Here is a 20333-nt window from a genome sequence, read left to right on the forward strand (position 1 = left end):
CCAAATTGATCGCGACAGCGTACACAAGGGAGCTAACTGTATAACCTTTAACATCGGTTAATAAATTTATTAAGAGTTATTCCTCTTGATACATTTATGACTATTATGGTGTTAAAGAAGAAACTTCCGTGTCAAATATCTACAGAGAAAAACACGGCGGCTGTGATTGGTAGTAATATGTGACATTGACTATTTGTGCCAATACTAATATTCAGTGGTAATAAATAAATACACGTTTATGTGTTGTACAGGTGTTATGCAGCTAGTACAGGGTACCCCCCAACCCCCCAAAATGGAACTGCGATTTACAGCAAAAATGACCGTTGCTAATAAATAGAGTTATCGTTGTATCAGAACGGGAATCTTTGCCTACTCGGTGGTAAGCAGCAATTCCGTGTTTTCACTATAGAGTTATCTCTGGCTGAGAGAGCTGTCATAACCGTCCAAATGTCCGTTTAGCTCTCGAACGTCAGAGTACTCGGGCTACATTTTAACATACAATGAGATAACAATCCTGAGAAGCAACTATGGCTCAAGTGTCTTTGACCTTGCGTTAACTGCAGAGTGGCAGTCCTCGTTTTGGCGATGCAAGAGGGATGCAATCTCCACAATCTAATTAAAATTAGCTCCACTTGTTAATTACTATTACCTGTGGATCTAACAGCACCCCGTTGGAGCTCATGTCCAGTTGATCTTTCATTCGACCAATCAAAACCTTACTTGCAAAATCATGCCAGTGATTTGAAAAGAATTTGAAAACATTCGGGATTATGCCGAGGTTATACGAAATGATTCGGGTGAATCACGAAGTATGCCGGAAACTAATTTCAATATAAAATTTTATATAAAATTCGTTTCAAGACGAAACAAAAAACCCCGTGATGGTATAGCCATAAAAATCTATTTATACTAGTAAACAATCCAAAGTTTATTACGGCACTTTTCCCTCTGGTTTTTTTAATACTGAAATAGACCAACAAGTTCGCCTATTGCATAAATAGTCTCGCCCGGTATTTTTAGAATTTGTATGCTCATGAATAACGCTATAAAAGGCGAAGTGTAATTGGTCGATATTTAAATTGTTATTTATAGATCTACTGGTAGACCAGTAGAGCTAATTTTAATCAGATTGCAATCTCCAATAGAGGATCTCCCCGGGAGTGGCTGTCCACCTATAGACGAGACACTAGATAGATATTGATGGAATCATCCATTATTTTACCAAATGCCCATTCGACTTTGTATTGTGCAGAGATACGGCCCTGGTCATGTATTACTGTTTTGTTGTTCACATTTATTGAATAAAATAGAACGTTGTACATTTATTTTGATTAAGAATATCGAAAAGGCATGATATATTAATTTACAGAAACAGTAAAGTCGCCTTCCAAAATAATAGTGCCAAAAATCCGTTGGGAGACCCATAAAAAAATACATCACCCAAACACTTAGTAATAGTTAGAGAACGAGTAACAATACTTCATCGGCGTATAAAGGTAGTGTCGCACGAGACAAAGGCGACACTACCTTTATACGCCGATAAAGTATTGTTACTCGTCCTCTAACTGTCTTAGAGCAGAGCCAAAATCTTGACTGCACGTGCAGCAATACCGCTTATAAAGTGAATGTCTGAAGTACTTTATCGGGATATAAATGTACTTCACGTGACCAAATATGAAGCTCCCATTGGACTAAAAATTCAGCTGTGCTCTAATAGATTTTAGTAGCGTTCCTTCCTTGCTGAGAAACATTACAAAGGTTATGTCTTCCAATTTGGTCAAATTAATGATTTAAATATGTAGGTTACCGTCAAGCAGTAGTTTTTAAGTATACAAACAAGAGCGTGTTAATGATAGGGAAGTTTTGTTGGTGAACAAGAAAATGGAACAGTATTAAGTGGCGAGTCACGATATCTGCTGTACACTGTACTGGGTCAAGCAGGGGAAAAAGTGAAGAAAAAAGACAAATATACATACAGCCGGCAATATATCAGTATACAAAAAATTTGAATGTGTATTTTACCTTCGTTATGAATTGCCACAGCTTATAAAGCAATATTATTCGCATATTATTATGATGACAATTCCCTCGAAAAACAACCCTCCAAAAAACAAACAAAACAAATTAACAAACAACACACACACACACACACACACACAAATCCAACAACATGAAAAATAAAAAACATAACAAAACCCAAATCCTCCCAGAACAACCCCCGCCAACCCCCCCAAAAAACAACCCCCCCCCCCACAACAACAACAAAACCAACAACAACCCCACACACTAAAGACCCAACAACAACAAGAAACAAAAAACAACAACAACATAACAAAACAAGATTCAAATTTCAATGCCAACAGCCATTACAATGTATATATGCAGGTAGGGCGTCGAGGCATGTTATGGCCAGAAGTAATGTTATGGGTGGTATGCCATATAACGTTGTTTATTTAGTAAGTTTTACTATTCAATCGTATTACTTATGGAGCTGGGCCCTGTTCCATGAAGCGATCATAGCACTAAGATCGTCTTAAGTGTATAACCACCATATTCACTTAAGGTGATCGTAGTGCTAAGATCGCTTTGTGGAACGGGACCGTGGTATATTGGGGGTACAATAGAGTATTCTTGTATCAACAAACTTCAAACCTGTGCTTGTAGATTTGTTTTGGTGTTGGGATCCTATAATACCCGTAACTGAATAAAACACGATTATCCAAATATCTCTCCTAACTGTATATTTTATTAGATCTCTCTGTATCGGGCATTGTATACCCGAGTGGCTCGTCTCTAGGTATAATCAGAGATAAGATCTTATATAAATGTGTGTTATTATAGCACGTTTAGTTCACTAGAAAACACAACAAAACACAATACACTTTGGAATCTGTATTAACCTGCAGTTAATTAATTAACAACAACAATAATAATAACAACCCAGAACTAATCACTTAATTAGTTAATCACTAGGTGTCTAGTTTACACAATATTCTAATCACTTCACCATGATACAACACACACACACGTGTGATAATTGAGAAACGCTGCCAGGGGAACTTAATTAATAAAGGAATTACAACTCTATTCCTACTTGGTTAATTTTTAATTAACCCTTAACTACTCATTCAGTAACCTTGTAATACAGAATTAATACTGGTACCTATCACTATAAAGACAATAACATACAGTTTACCTAGGTCCTCTAGGATGACCGGCTAAGCTATATATTTTTAGAACAGTGAAGCCTACAATTTACTTCGTCAGTTACCGGAAACACTGTCTAAATAATATTGGTATAATACAGTATTAAAATATTTAAAATCACATCAATCACATCAAGGTTATACAACAGAGCAGAAATATATATTTACCAGTCCAAACGGACTAACGTTCCCTGTAAGCCTTCCAATATGTTTCTCTCCGATATCCCTAAAATCCTATCTATTTATTCAAAAATCTGAGAGACAGCGAATATCGCCTGGGGCACAACGCGGAACCTCACCTATCATGTGAATTTGCCCCAACTCCCAGAGACGGTATTATTCCTTAGATGGCCAGACTTACTGTCGCCTAGTTCGCAAAAAATCACGGTTGTAAAACCGCACTATCGTAGGTATTACGTAACTACTGGCCACATGGCCTCCACACCTGGTCTAAGTGTGTATTGGGAACAGCTCGACCACCGTCGCGCGGAGGTATTACGTAACAAGGTGCCTACCTCGTCTAAGTGCATATTGGGACTGCACACGGCCCTCTAAAACAATTAACATCGCCACAGGCGAAAAACAAATAAGAGCATGTTCCGTCTCACACACCCACTTCAAAAAGGATATTTCCTCTACTCTAGGAATAGGGAAATATACTACATTAAAACAAAACAAAAAGTGCGTTAACCGACGCATCCGGGTATTTACAACACATAATAATAAGGTGACTACCAGTAATCACACTGAGTCTCTGAGTCCCTGGTATACAAATAAAATATATAAAAACAAAACAGAAATCAAGAATGTCAACACATTATCATAACGTTCAACTTCGGGACAGGGCAACAGCGATTACATTGGATGTGCCCTTGATATGTTCAATGGTAATTGGGAATTCCTGCAGAAGAAGACTCCATCTCAAAACTCTCTGGTTGGTGGCTTTCATTCTGTGAATGAAAGTGAGCGGATTATGGTCCGTAAAGACAACCACTTGATGCACTGCCGATTTCACGTAGATCTGAAAATGCTTCAGAGCTTGTACCATGGCCAAAGCTTCCTTCTCTATAGTGGAATAGTTCACCTGGTGTTTGTCAAACTTTTTGGAGAAGAAACTTACAGGATGGTCCAGTCCATTTTCGTCTTCCTGGAACAGCACAGCTCCAGCTCCCACGTCACTGGCATCCACAGCCAGCTTGAGAGGCATTCGGTAGTCTGGTGCTGCCATCACGGGTGACGAGGAGCGCATCTGCTTGAGACGGTTGAATGACTTCTCGCATTCATCTGACCACTGGAACTTCGTTTCCTTCTTTTTCAGTGTCGCACGTTTTCCAGGTTTTCTCCGATAGGCATGCTGTCGAATCGGTTTAATGTTGGGTTCCAAGCGCACATCCTGGCTTAATGTGTTGGTAACCGTTGGAAGGTCCTGACAAATGGAAACATTGTCTTGTATCAATGTAGTCAACTTTGCTCGCTGGGGACTCAAGTCTGCTAGAATCTGGCTGTTGGTTAATTTGATCTCTGCAGTCTTGACGTCATCACAGGAAATTGAGTGACTCTCAATCTGGACAGGTAATACTGGAACTATCGGCAGTCTGTCAAAATAACCTTTTAGCAAATTGATGTGACAATACCTACTTTTCCTAACCCTATCAGGAGTGTTTATCACATGCCCTGTCTCATTAACCCGTTTGTGCACAACATAGGGCCCGAAATACCTGTTCTGCACAGAACCCCGTTTAATGGGAAGGTACAGCAGCACTTTATCCCCTGGTTTAAATTCCCGACTCTTAGCCTTCCTATCAAACACTGATTTGATTTTGCTCTGAGCATGGCTCAGTTGCTTCCTAGCTAGTCCAGACGCCTGCCACCTCCTATCTCTAACTCTCTTATTCATTAATACTCCCTTGTCCATATCATAACCTGACCTCTGATCCTCCATCTCACCTTCAGTTAACATGGTAGTGCGAGCTGCCCACAAATTTGGATCAGCCCCCTGCTCTAGAACTAACTCTTGTCTATTACAAGGTAAGGCCCCTCTATCAAACACAACTGGTTCATTTACCCTCTGCGGGAGGTCAACAGGTTCCACCACATTTAGTTCGTCAGTTGACTTATCTATCATTTTACTGATAACCTCATCCACTCCAATTTCATGGCTCACACACGTATCAGACAAATCACAAATATCCTCTGGGTCTCGTTTTACCCTTCTGGCCATAGCCCTAGTCTTTACACACGCAGGATATCTAATCTTATCAACCTCACACTCTTCTATGGGTAAAGGGCTGTCTTCAATTAACAATTGGTCACATTGCGGCTGACAACACTGACTAGTCAAATCATTACCCAACAAAACTCCTATGTTTTCAAAAGGCAAGTCCTTCACAACACCCATAATGACTGGTCCCGTCACAAACTTCGAACACAAGAAAACCTTATGTAACCGAACAACCATATTTTCCCCAGTAATTGAGGTTAAGGCCAAACTACGTCCTGTATCTGAATTCTCTATACCGGCTAAACACTTTGACGTTATAAGCGACAGGTTACACCCTGTATCTCGATAGATTGATATTGCCTTAGGACTCAATTCTTGTTTCACATCACAAACCATACCAGCGGACACATACGGGTTTACTTTCTCTGCCATAGAACTAACCATTAACTCTCTCGCTAACGGAGCTGACCTCACTAAACCGACCACTTTTGCATTATCGCGTTTCCTTTTAAAACAGTCCCCGACAAGATGGTTATCCTTTTCACAGTAACTGCAATGTGGACGAAAAGTTCGTGCATTGGCTGATAATGCAGGTTTATCCTTACTTTGCCCACCAGGTGCATTCCTTGCCTGACTAGCTGACCAACTAGATGACTCTCCCCGATAGTTACTTTCCCGGGAAAAACCTGGCAGAAACCCGGTACTGCCTGAGCTTTGTGTATTAACACGTAGTCATCTGCCACTATGCCTGCCTCCTCTATTTTTTTGATATCACGATCCTCTAAATGAATACGTAAGCTAAATGGTAATCCATTTTTAATGTCCTGTAAGATCAACAACTCCCGTAACTCGGTATATGACTCTACCTGATGAGAAACCACCCATTTATCAAACATCCCTGCCTTCTTAGCCACAAACTCACTATAAGACTGACCCTGCGTTTTTCTCAACTCGCTATACCGTAAACGATAATCCTCAGGTCGTAATTCATAAGCCCTCAACACCGCAGACTTAACTAGGTCGTACTGACTTGCTCGCTCATCACTCATTGAATTATAAGCTACGCTAGCCTTCCCCTTAAACTTAGACACGGCTAACAATGTCATCTTAGACTGCGGCCAATTTAGCTGCTTAGCGGCCCGTTCAAAAAGTTGGTAGAACATATCTACCTCCTGGTCGTCAAATACAGGCACTGATCTATAAGCCTCCGACATTTTAAACCCATTTCCTGCTTCTCGTCTAACTTCTTCAGTATTCAACTTTACCTCATGTTCCACTTTTAATTTTTCTAACTGGAATTCTCTATCCCTATATCTCTCTCTCTCTTCTCTCTCTCTCTCTCTCTCTCTCTCTCTCTCTCTCTCTCTCTCTCTCTCTCTCTCTCTCTCTCTCCCCCTCTCTCCTCTGTCTCTAACTCTCTCTTCTCTATCTCTATCTTCCTTTTCTCTATCCCTCTCTTCTCTTTCTTTCTCTCTATATTCGTTTTCTCTATCCCTCTCTTCTCTTTCTCTCTCACTATCTTCTTTTTCTCTATTCCTCTCTCTCTCTCTCTCTCTCTTCTTTTTCTCTATCCCTCTCTTCTCTTTTTCTCTGTCTCTGTCTCTGTCTCTCTCTCTCTGTCTCTCTCTCTCTCTCTCTCTCTCTCTCTCTCTCTCTCTCTCTCTCTCTCTCTCTCTCTCTCTCTCTCTCTCTCTCTATCTAATGCACGTTCTTCTCTTTCGTACTCAAGCTTTTTAAAAGCTAACTGTTGTTCCATACTCAAGTCATTTATCTCTATCTCTGGAACAATCTCACTGTCTTCCATAACAGGCCTATCACCAACAACGTCCTGGATAATAATTGTCTTTATATCACCTAAGGTTTTAGCTGATGTTAAATCAATTTCCCGCTCACTTGCGATTTCAACTAACTCGGCCTTACGTGCTCGCTTAATCTCCACTACATTGAGCGTATGCCTATCCAGCAAATTCTTATCCATGTTTAGGTATGACGCACTTATTATTAATTAATTTTCTAGTGAACAACGTTGCTACTTCTGGTATTTTGTAAAAATAATTTATAAAGCCCCCATTTACAAACAATACTTTTTAAATATGCATGTCCCGTTTCAGATCCGGGACGAGCGCCCCAATTTTCACGGGGATCCTATAATACCCGTAACTGAATAAAACACACGACCATCCAAATATCTCTCCTAACTGTATATCTATTAGATATCTCTGTATCGGGCAGTGTATACCCGAGTGGCTCGTCTCTAAGTATAATCAGAGATAAGATCTTATATAAATGTGTGTTATTATAGCACGTTTAGTTCACTGGAAAACACAACAAAACACAATACACTTTGGAATCTGTATTAACCTTAAGCTGACAAATATATTTGTCGCAGTTAATTAATTAACAACAACAATAATAATAACAACCCAGAACTAATCACTTAATTAGTTAATCACTAGGTGTCTAGTTTACACAATATTCTAATCACTTCACCGTGATACAACACACACACGTGTGATAATTGAGAAACGCTTCCAGGGGAACTTAATTAATAAGGAATTACAACTCTATTCCTACCTGGTTAATTTTTAATTAACCCTTAACTACTCATTCAGTAGTTCCCTGGAAGCCTTCCAATATGTTTCTCTCCGATATCTCTAAAATCCTATCTATTTATTCAAAAATCTGAGAGACAGCGAATATCGCCTGGGGGCACAACGCGGCACCTCACCTATCATGTGAGTTTGCCCCAACTCCCAGAGACGGTATTTTACTGTCGCCTAGTTCGCCAAAAATCACGGTCATAAAACCGCACTATCGTAGGTATTACGTAACTACTGGCCACATGGCCTCCACAGCTGGTCTGGGTGTGTATTAGAGGGTACGGTCGCGCGGAGGTATTATGTAACCAAGTGCACACAGCCCTCTGAAACAATTAACATCGCCACAGGCGAAAAAAAATAAGAGCATATTCCGTCACAGGAAACATATCCCCAATACAGCTGTAAATGGTGATACGGAATGGATTCCAACGAAATGTCTCCCCTGCGCGTGCTGTAACCTCATCGTGGTGCAGGAGTGTAACATTTTCTTTGAGAATGGCCAATACAGCACAAAATTGAAGTTTTGAGTAAAATTCAGTATCTATCTGTGATATTTGTGTTTTTGCACAGTTCTTTACACTGTTTTTGTTTAAATCTTGAATTTTTATATTGATGTTGATCATCACTTTATTTATTTGCATTACCATAGTTTGACACCCAATAGCCGATGTATTTTTCGTGCTGGGTGTCGTTAAACATTCAATCATTCATTCCAACGAAATGTCTGTACTTAGACGATGAAGCAGACTTGTTAAAGGAGCTCAATCACGGATTTAGTGGGCCTTGTTTCTCTAAATATGCATTATAAATGAAACTTACATTCATTTGGAATACCAAACCTAGTTATTGTATGATCCAAAATATTTTAATTGAACTACGATCGAAGGAATTCCACGACACGCTTCATTTTTAAAATTTGGAAGTCTTCTTGTAAAAAGTCATGAAAATACGGAAAAACAGACTCGTAGTGATGAGGCTATATATACGACAACCGTATAATGTATTTGTGGATTTTATATAAACGATCGCCATGTATAGAGACTTGGCAAATGAGGGCCGGCTATATACATGGCAAATAATAAAAAATATATTATTTCATGACGAAAATAACCGCGAATACGCTGAAATAAAATAATAACAGTCGGAACATGAACTCACCATTTATTATTATTATTATTATTATTATTATTATTAGGCGCGTGTGAAAATTATTTTGACTGGTTCGCAAAGTGGTATTTCGGTTTTAATGTATACCGTAAAAAAACAGTGTACTGTTGCATGTTTTGTCGTCCAAAGGTTGGCTAATTATTACTTAACCCAGTTGAATCAAGTTCTACGTGCAGGGACAAGTGCAGCCTGCCGTTTGTGCGTGTGTGCACGCACGTTAGTCTTGCATTTTTATAGCCAAACCTCCTCCAGATAAAACACCGCCCCTCTACTCCAGAAAGGTACTAGTAGGCTAATAATAATAATAATAATAATAATAATAATAGTAGTAGTAGTAGTAGTAGTAGTAGTAGTAGTAGTAGTAGTAGTAGTAGTAGTAGTAGTAGTAGTAGTAGTAATAGTAATAATAATTGTGTATTATTATTATTATTATTATTATTATTACATGTATTATAATGTTGGTAAAATCACGTCGCGATGGGGTGGGGTGGGTGGGGGCGGTTGTTACAGAAACTTTACATAAATTTAGAGGGGGACCCGGGAGTGGTCTCAGCTTTACTAGTAGCCTATAAAAAAAATGTATTTGGAGTTTTATTGGCCCTTGCAATTTTGATCATTTGAAATGTGACTAAATACAGCAAAATAACCTTTTAGTCATATTTATTTACGGTAAAATTAAGCAGCCTCAAAATTGCAATCAGTGAAAAATTATTAAGTTCAAGCCCTGTTGTTAGTTTATGCACTGTCCGTAGTTAGTTTCTCTTTCAGTTAATCTACCTCAGCCGCTGATAATTTGTAATTGTTACTTTTATTTATTTATGAACTCCTACCAATGGACACGTATGAGGAGTCTATATAGTGTATATGTATGTGTAACATTTGAGGTGTCACGTGTAATTACACATAAGTGATTCAATCCCCGTTTTTAACGTCCACCTAATAGTTAACTAAGCTTTATATTGTCATGAGACAAATCTGCCTAGCTGTCAAGAGATAACGCGACACGTCTACCTTTCTTCAACACCACATGCACAGTCTTCACGGCTCGCCTCAATAAATCTGTGTCAGCATTTGCGCATGATCCAGATTTACTCGACAAAAGACCAAGGTAGATAACGTCAGTTACAATTTCTGTCTCCGTATTGTTATATACATGTAGTAATCGGGAATGATTAGATATAAAATTGCCCTTTAAAAAGTCACATTGTTTTGGCGTGCATTATTAACAGAGTTTGACAAATCCGCTAGCCCGACGCCCGGCCATTAAGTTTAAAAGCTTCCATGTTTGACTGTTATGACGAAAACCAACGTGGATTCAGGTTGTTGTTGTATAGGTCCTACCGTCAGTAACAAAACATCGTTGGCACAAACTGTACAGATAACTATGTATAGTCGAACGTCGGTAAAAGCCACACTAGTGCCTACTCCATAAGCGTACAAGATAAGATGGGGGGGGGGGGGGGTGGGGGGGGGGGGAACGAGCAACTCCCCCTCCCCCACAGGGCTGGAGGAAATCCTCAAAATCGGGCAAAAACTTATGTATTCGGGCAAAATGAGTTTTAAAAAAAAATTTTACCATGTAATTTTCATAATTTTACCCACAGTATTAGTTTTAATCCATGTAAAAACGTAGTGAGTCGTTTGCAACTCGATATATAGCCGTTTGGCAGTATTGCTAATATGAATGAGTGTATGTATGTTTAACGACACCCCAGCACAAAACTAGTGATTGAAAAAAAGTAGAAGAAAGAAATGTTTTATTTAACGACGCACTCAACACATTTTATTTACGGTTATATGGCGTCAGACATATGGTTAAATACCACACAGATTTTGAGAGGAAACCCGCTGTCGCCACTACATGGGCTACTCTTTCCGATTAGCAGCAAGGGATCTTTTATTTGCGCTTCCCACAGGCAGGATAGCACAAACCATGTCCTTTGTTGAACCACTTATGGATCACTGGTCGGTGCAAGTGGTTTACACCTACCCATTGAGCCTTGCGGAGCACTCACTCAGGGTTTGGAGTCGGTATCTGGATTACAAATCCCATGCCTCGACTGGGATCCGGACCCAGTACCTACCAGCCTGTAGACCGATGGCCTAACCACGAGGCCAACGAGGCCCATAAAACTAGTGATTGGTTCATGGGTATAAAACAAAGGTAAGGTACACCAACATGATTATTTCCATTAAAAATTAAAATTGCATGGTTATGTAAGATAATATGAATAAATTATGTTATCCAGATTAGAGCGTTTTCGTTTAATTCGGTCATAAATCAACCTGCCCCATCCACCCCACCACTCTAAAAAAATGGGAGTCCGTACGTCTATGGCCTACGCAACAAGAGTACAGACAGTATAAAATATACAACTACCAGGTGCAATCTGACGGTCGACCATTGGTGTAACCAGCACCGGCCTCGATGACGCAGTGGTTAAGCCATCGGACTACATGGTAGGCACAGGGCTCGCAGCCCAGTAACTACCCCAACCCAGAGCGAGTTCTTAAGGGCTCAATGGATAGGTGTAAGACCACTACATCCTCTTCTCTCTCACTAACCACCAACCAACTAACAACTAACCCACTGCCCTGGACAGACAGCCTAGATAGCTGGGATGTGTACCCAGGACAGCGTGCTTGAACCGTAATTGGATATAAGCACGAAAATAAGTTGAAATGAAATGGCGTAACCAGGATTTTATAGGGAGAGGGGAGGGCACCCACAATGGCGAAAGGGAAGGAACTCGCACTGTCTCTCGAACTCGTGTAACGGAGCGACGGGTAAATATAATGAATGAATGAATGAATGTTTAACGACACCCCAGCACGAAAAATACATCGGCTATTGGGTGTCAAACTATGGTAATGCAAATAAATAAAGTGATGATCATCATCAATATAAAAATTAGAGATTTAAACAAAAACAGTGTAAAGAACTGTGCGAAAATACAAATACAAATATCACAGAATTTTACGGATACTGAATTTTACTCTAAACTTCAATTTGTGCTGTATTGGCCATTCTCAAAGAGAATGTTACACCCCTGCACCACGGTGAGGTTACAGCACGCGCAGGGGGGTAAATATAAAGGGCAGTGAAATAAATAGGTGTGATTGAGGGAGCATAGCCCCCGTGGCTCTCCCCTAGTCTACACCAGTACAGGCAACATCCTTTTAAATAAAACTTTGGCATTTGACGACTTAATTGCTTGTGTTTGTCCAATATTAAATTATTGAATCTGTCTTTGAAATATAGCTTTCACTTTCTTAATGTAGCATAATATTTTGTTTGTAACCAGCCACAAAAACATGTTCAAAAACAATAGTGTGTGTTCAGACGCAGGGGCAAGAGAAAGTGTTGCTATGGATTTAGATGGAGATAATTTGAAATTAACTATGTACACGGCCAGCTCTACTGGTCTACCACATGTAATAGCTAATTTTAATTAGATTGGTTCACGGCCGCCGTGTATATAGCCACTTCTGTGTTAAGTAAGACACGTGCCAGCCTCTCTTGCGGTTGTATTTATGGAATTCATCTTTTAATGTAATATGTAGCGCGAAGTATGTACGGTAGTCGACTGAACCTGAGCGCAAAAAGAAATCCGACAGCGAGGAAGTACAAACAAGGCGGTTGGTAGTACAAATCAAAAGAGTAGAAGCGGTCAGAACAATTGGAAAATGTTAAACATGCCTTGCATATTATATTATAGATGTATTATAGCTTATAGATTACAGCATGCTGTAGTTATTCTGTCGCACTACTAACTGTTTGGTACTGGTCCGGCTACGATTAGGATATTTTGTCTGGCCGTATTATGAGCAGACGACTTAACTTTTTTTTGTTTGTATGTCTGTCCGTCTATCCGGAGAGAGATATCTCTGTCCGTCAGTCTGAGTCGAGAGAGAGGGCGGGATCCAGGGCGAGACGAGAGAGAGAGATAGAGAGAGAGAGAGAGAGCGAGAGAGAGAGAGAGAGAGAGGAGAGAGAGAGACGAGAGAGAGAGAGATTGCGAGAGCGGAGGAGAGAGAGAGATCGAGACAGAGAGATTACGAACACACCACCGGCAGTGACGCACAGGCCACAGCAGTGGAGCTTTGTATACACGATCCCGCCAATTGGCCCATTGAACTTTCTCGTTCGCAGCCAGTGCATTGCGAGTGCGGAGAGAGGAGAGAGGGAGAAGAGAAATTGCGAGTTTGTACTATCAGGATTGATATATCAATAGCCCTACTAATGGTGGTTTGTACTATCATGCTGTCCAGCCAGTCCATTGGAATACTGATCGCCATGGGTCAAATATCCCTATACTAATGATTTTTTTTTAGCGGGTTTCCTCTCTAAGACTATATGTCAAAGGTACCGAATGAATAAAACATGTGCCCTAGAGGTGTCGTTGAATAAAAACAAACTTTTGTATACATGATATCTGTGTCAATTAATGTCGGTAAAGTCACACTAGCGTTAAGTCTATAGATGTATTGTGAGCAAGTGATGTGTTCACCTTTCATACCAACAGGAATTTTGCGCTGCTATAACCATGCTAATATATAGTGTTTCAAGTGTTTTTGTAAAGCTGTGGAGCTGGGTATGTCTCATACAAATTGTGAATAAATTGAAAATATACAATATAATATATGGGTTAGAACTGTTGATAATAATATATCAGGTGTAATTTCAGATAGATGTCAACTGTCGTAGTGCACTGGCTAGGGTAGACAACAGAATGGGTCACCCAATTTATAGCACCGCGTAAACGAAAAGAAAGAAATATGTATTAAATGTAAAATGACACCTTGTCACATTATAAATTAGGGCTGTTTCGTGTCTAACAAATTTCATGCATGTATATATGGTGGGGCGGGACGTAGAGACAGACACAGAGAGAGAGAGAGAGAGAGAAAGAGAGAGAGAGAGAGAGAGAGAGAGAGAGAGAGAGAGAGAGAGAGAGAGAGAGAGAGAGAGAGAGAGAGAGAGAGAGAGAGAGAATGAGAGACGTGGAGATAGAAAGAAAGCAAGAAAAAAAGAGAGAATGAGAGAGGGGAGAGAGAAAAAGAAAGCAAGAAAGAAAGAGAGAATGAGAGAGGGGAGAGAGAAAAAGAAAGCAAGAAAGAAAGAGAATGTGAGAGAGAGGAGAGGTGAGAGATAGAAAGAAAGCAAGCAATAAACAGATAATATACCGAGAGAGGGAGGGGTTAAAGGAGCAGAAAGAAAGCAATAAAAGAAAAATAGAGCTTGAGAGAGACAAAGAAAGCAAGAAAGAAAGAAAGAGATAATGAGTATAAAGGGATAGAGAGAAAGAGAGAGAGAGAATGAGAGAGAGAGAGAGAGAGAGAGAGAGAGAGATAGATTAATTATTTGACTCAAGGAAGTTGGTTAGATCTGAACTATTTATTTTGTATAAGGTAGCTTGTTTGACCCATATGCAAATTATTCTTGTTGTTACAAGTTGTTTCAAGTTCTAAAACTTGATAAGTACACAATTAGTTCAAACAATATATCGAAATTAAATCATAATACTTGCAATTCAGATATGCAAGCTGGAATGAGCTAAAACCAACATATCGCATAATAGTTTTAATATATATTTTAATTTCTGCAAGGTGTATTACACCAAGTAGATTAATTAATACGGTATATTTTCATGATTTTGAGACACCTGCACATTTTCGACTCATGTACCTTTTATGAGAACAAAATGTAAATGAAGTTCATAATAATAACAACACTTTGATCATACTTTGATCTGATATCGGTTAATTATGCTAAACAATAAACTGTCTTATCCAATATATTAGGAAGTACATGAATTGATGTATAGTCGAACCTGCTCTTGAAGACGACACGATGGACCCGTAAAGCGCTTGACTTGATTTCTGTGATTATATCCAGTTGAGAGTCGAGCACTATGTCCATCTAAGCACATATTAAGCTCCAAACGCATGCACAAAATTTACTCCCAGTACTCCCATGTGTATATTTTCTCATGAGTAAATTTACTCTCGAAAGTAAAAGCAAAATTACTCAGCGTTCTCATTATATTAATAAACGGTCAGTATTTTATTAATTAAGCCCTAAAACAAATCATAAAAAATATTAATTCTCTATTTGTGTAGTCTATAAGATGGAAAGGTTGTTAAACCAAATAAAAGTATGCCAAATATAGTGTGTGGGCGTTTTCTTGGTCCGTGCAACGATAGTTTAATATGCAAAGGTTTTCCAAAATGACTAACCAAAACCAGACATTGTTTTGACTTTGTATTATTGCCAAATCGTCCTCTGACAGTACAAATAAGGTCTTGAAATGATTAGTACCTTTCAAAAATTTAATGTACGAAACAAAACAAGTTTAATTCATAGCTTGTTTTTATTAAAGGGTAATTACCAAGGTAACAAAACGGGGGTATTGTTATCAACAAAACATTCAGAAATAGTTGATATAATGACATTTAGTTGTTTTTTTTAAAATTCCAATGACATACACAGAGCATAATTAATTAGTTCCAGAGTGGGTATGCTAAGCATTTTTAACAGCTTTGTGTGAAAAGCCAAAATCGAAAAGTATGAAGTTGTTAGATAGGTCTCCACGAGTACTCGCGTATTCGGGCACGGGTCGACTCTAACAAGACTCGAATCCGTTCACAGACTTCGAGTACCCGTGCAAGAAGAGTACTGTCATGTAATTTTTATTCTTTTTTTTTTTACATCATTGTGCCATATGCTTGCCGCCAATTACATTATAGGGCTATGAGATACGATGGCAAAACTGTGTGGAATGTGTGGAATGCAATATAATGGAATGATTTTGGCATCCATGTTCTGCGCTGGAAATAAGATGCACAATACCATTTTACTTTATTTCTTAATCTCATTGTCATCTGATGTAAGTGTCGGGTACTCGGGTCCGGGTCGAGTTTGACCCTCGAGTACTCGAGTCCAAAATATTGGACTCGTGTAGGCCCGTCCCATTGTGAGACTACATGTAGCCGTCCTGGCCCGGACTTAGTCACTGGCGATGTCAGAGGTTAAGCCGGGATGGGCGTGTTTGAAACCTTGGTCGTTAAACTAGTACCCAGGACCAGATTACATGTTTTTGCATACATGTTTTTCATTCAGTTCCAAATGTGGAATGCTTGTATGCAATACAGTTTATCTTTATCCTTCTACCCTTCTTGGAGAGTATTCCATAAACAAGAAAAAATGGCAGCCTACATGTTTTTTGTGTGTTTTTTTTTTTGTCTTAGTAGATTTCAGCGAAGTCGATATAGGTGACATGATTACCATCTGTGTGGAATCTGTTTCACGACAATGGGTTTTTTCACGATTTTTGTCTGGACAAATTGTTTAGGAAATCTAATGATAATGAAAGTTAGGGGAGTAATTTATCGTAGTTGTTAACAATGTCGTTCGGACTTTAATTTTGGACAAGGTAGGCCTACAAGTTGTACTCACCTATTTCACATGGACGAATTGACAACTGCTATCGACCAGTGACCGGACCTTACTTGGGGTGGGTGGGGTGTTCAGTGTTTGTTTTTTTACGAAATGTTAAAAATTACAATGGTACGAACAAATATAAACAAATATAACATCATTTTCATCGTAGGTTAGCATTTTATCTATTAAATTTATTTCTTATCAACGTATGCATAATGGAAGACGCGGAATTAAGATACCAACGAAAACACCACACATTAAGTTAGAACATATCGGGCGCGTTTTCGGAATATTCTCATCGTGACAAATCCTTGTTGCCCACAACAGCGTGCATCTAGCGTTCGATTTATCACGAAAATTATCCAATGGAAAAAAGGTTTATATATGCCAGTTGTATTAGAATGTCAAATATATGATCATTCTGAAGTAACCCGTAAAAAACGTTTCCTTTAGCAGCAAGATATCTTTTGTATGCACTTTCTCACAGACAGGACAGCACATACCACGCCCTATGATATACCAATCATGGAGCACTGGTTGGGACAGGAAAGAGCTAATCAAAGGGATTTCGATCGTACGACCAAAGCATATCAGGTGAGCGCTCTACCGACTGCACACGTGTTACTATTGTTGTCTATGGTATTTTATTTGGTTGTATGCTCCCTTACGAGCGATCCCAATAATAAGCTGTCCGGTATAACAGTCTCCACTGTACTTGTATTACATTTCAGATATTGTACTTGATGAGAATGATCAAAGCCTAAGGTAGTAATTATAATACTATTAAAGTACACCTTATAACAAACACCGGTTCCGGATGGATTTCTTTTTACAACACCCGGCTTTTGATTGACAGGCCCGAGTCTCCCGTTGGGACATCTCCACATAAATGTTCGGGTCGGATTTCACCAGTTTTCAACCAATAGCAAAAGGATAGGGTGTGACATAAATAATGTGGAATTAAACTCTTGCTCGAACAGAAGTCCGCATTCAATTCATTCTAACGGGTTCACCAATCAGGGTAGTCACAAAGAAAAAGTATCAATAACTTAATACTGGCGACATTGGTATTTTATTGCTGGACTGACACTCGTGTACAAGTAATATCGCCAGCCGAGGTAACAATTATTCAGACTGATGTCTTTATACCGACGGGAACCAGTTTAAAATATTACCTTGATAGCTTTCCTTTAAATATGACGACACTTGCCTGGCGAGCAAAGTTATTAACTGCCGCGGTGGTCGTTGTACAAACACAGTTTAATTTCGCCGTCGTGTTGTATCCCTATGGATCAGGGGTCAGCGATAGCACGACGCCCAAAACGGATGCTGGATCCAGTTCCGCTTTGACGGCGATAACTGGATTTAAATACTACGGGACTGTGTACAATACTTTCTACGTAAGTAAAATCTTGAGTATTGATTAAGTTAAATTTTAAAATAATAATAATACCCCCCTCCAAACCCCCCCTCAAAAAAAACCCCAACCCCAACCCAAACCAAACCCCATCGCCACCCAAAAAAACAACAACAACAAACCGATCCACACACAAATAAAACAACAAAACAAAGCAACATAACAACCCCCCACCAACCAAACCAAACAACCCAACAAACAAACAAACAAACAATCCCAGATCTGTTATAATCCGACTTAGTATGTTACTGATTTTAGACGCCGCAATCCCTCTCTAGAAAAATCAAAATGTTGCAGCCACTTAAAATTGAGTTTGTGATAGATCAAAATGGTTTGGCAAATGTAAATTAAAGTGGTATAATCTACAGAACAAGAAGAGAAAAGCTACCTATACTGTACTGCAGACTTCGAAAAGGAGTAAGTGATCTAGATGGCCACAAATTTACACGCTTCGTTGGAGAACATCCATATTGTACCCTGTGGTCATCACGTTGAAGACTCGTAACATGTCCTGTTATTTTGCCCTCTATATAATAGAGAGCGCCAGTCCTACTTATCCAGGTTAAATCATTTAAATTTAAATATCAACAGTGACACATTAATATATGGCGATTCCAACTTATTACTACAAGAAAACAATCTCATCTGCAAAGCAATTCATAATTTCATTGCTGAAAGCAAATGTTTTAGCTGATAAAACCGTTCACCTTCTCCTTTATTCGTCTTGTTTCTCTGTTGTAATCTATATACAAATATGTATAGTTTTACAGGTTAAATATACAATAGTTTTACATTTTTCAACACTAAATTCACATCTTGTACTTTCTAAAATGTCCATGTTGACCAGCTAATATTTCAATTGTATAATGTAGGGAAATGTCTTTATATAGGCTATGCCTGTTGACCAATCCCATCTGTTAATATAAACAGAAATGAATATTGTTTAAACTAAAAGAAACGCAAACATTAATTTAGTTTAATTTATTTAAATAATTCAGTTTGAATCCCACTCGTTTTTGTGTCAATTAAATTGATCAATGTGTTGTCGGCCGGTATAGAGGTATTGATGGTATTGGTAGACAACAAAGAGTGGGGAATCCAGACAGTGATTAGTTAAATTGATCAATGTGTTGTCGGCCGGTATAGAGGTATTGATGGTATTGGTAGACAACAAAGAGTGGGGGATCCAGACAGTGGTTAGTTAAATTGATCAATGTGTTGTCGGCCGGTATAGAGCTATTGATGGTATTGGTAGACAACAAAGAGTGGGGAATCCAGACAGTGGTTAGTTAAATTGATCAATGTGTTGTCGGCCGGTATAGAGCTATTGATGGTATTGGTAGACAACAAAGAGTGGGGGATCCAGACAGTGGTTAGTTAAATTGATCAATGTGTTGTCGGCCGGTATAGAGGTATTGATGGTATTGGTAGACAACAAAGAGTGGGGGATCCAGACAGTGGTTAGTTAAATTGATCAATGTGTTGTCGGCCGGTATAGAGGTATTGATGGTATTGGTAGACAACAAAGAGTGGGGGATCCAGACAGTGGTTAGTTAAAATGATCAATGTGTTGTCGGCCGGTATAGAGGTCTTGATGGTATTGGTAGACAACAAAGAGTGGGGGATCCAGACAGTGGTTAGTTAAAATGATCAATGTGTTGTCGGCCGGTATAGAGGTGTTGATGGTATTGGTAGACAACAAAGAGTGGGGGATCCAGACAGTGGTTAGTTAAATTGATCAATGTGTTATCGGCCGGTATAGAGGTGTTGATGGTATTGGTAGACAACAAAGAGTGGGGGATCCAGACAGTGGTTAGTTAAATTGATCAATGTGTTGTCGGCCGGTATAGAGGTGTTGATGGTAATGGTAGACAACAAAGAGTGGGGGATCCAGACAGTGGTTAGTTAAATTGATCAATGTGTTGTCGGCCGGTATAGAGCTATTCATGGGCGGATCCAAGGGGGGGGGGGACCAGGGGGACGCGTCCCCCCAAAAAATTGTTCAAGTGCCCTCAAAATGTCCAAGTGCCCTTTTTGTTTGTAGAATTTTTTTTTTTTTAAGTAAACAATAATTATATTGTAGATAAATGAAATCAAGATTTTCGTGTACATGCGCAAGCTTGCAGATATGTGTCTGTTATTGAGTCTCAATGGGGCCCCATTGAGGTTCTAACGCGAGTGACGCCAATTTACTTCATTATTGCTAGTATATTATGACGTAGAACTGTAGGAATTCATATTAATTGTAAATATCAAAACTTGTAGTAAGGTGCCCTTT

General features: G+C 39.2%; 1 protein-coding gene across 1 annotated transcript in view; it reads left to right on the forward strand.

Moving 5' to 3' along the window:
* Positions 1–17672: 17672 nt before the first annotated feature.
* The window catches only part of LOC121374236 (sushi, nidogen and EGF-like domain-containing protein 1), a 35707-nt gene continuing 33046 nt past the window's right edge, over positions 17673–20333 (forward strand). The window contains exon 1 of the mRNA XM_041501246.1: positions 17673–18038. Coding sequence (XP_041357180.1) covers positions 17835–18038 — 204 coding nt within the window. The 5' untranslated portion in view covers positions 17673–17834. The remainder of the gene's footprint in view (positions 18039–20333) is intronic.

The sequence above is a fragment of the Gigantopelta aegis genome, chromosome 6, assembly GCF_016097555.1.
Source record: "Gigantopelta aegis isolate Gae_Host chromosome 6, Gae_host_genome, whole genome shotgun sequence".
Classification (NCBI taxonomy): Eukaryota; Metazoa; Mollusca; class Gastropoda; order Neomphalida; family Peltospiridae; genus Gigantopelta; species Gigantopelta aegis.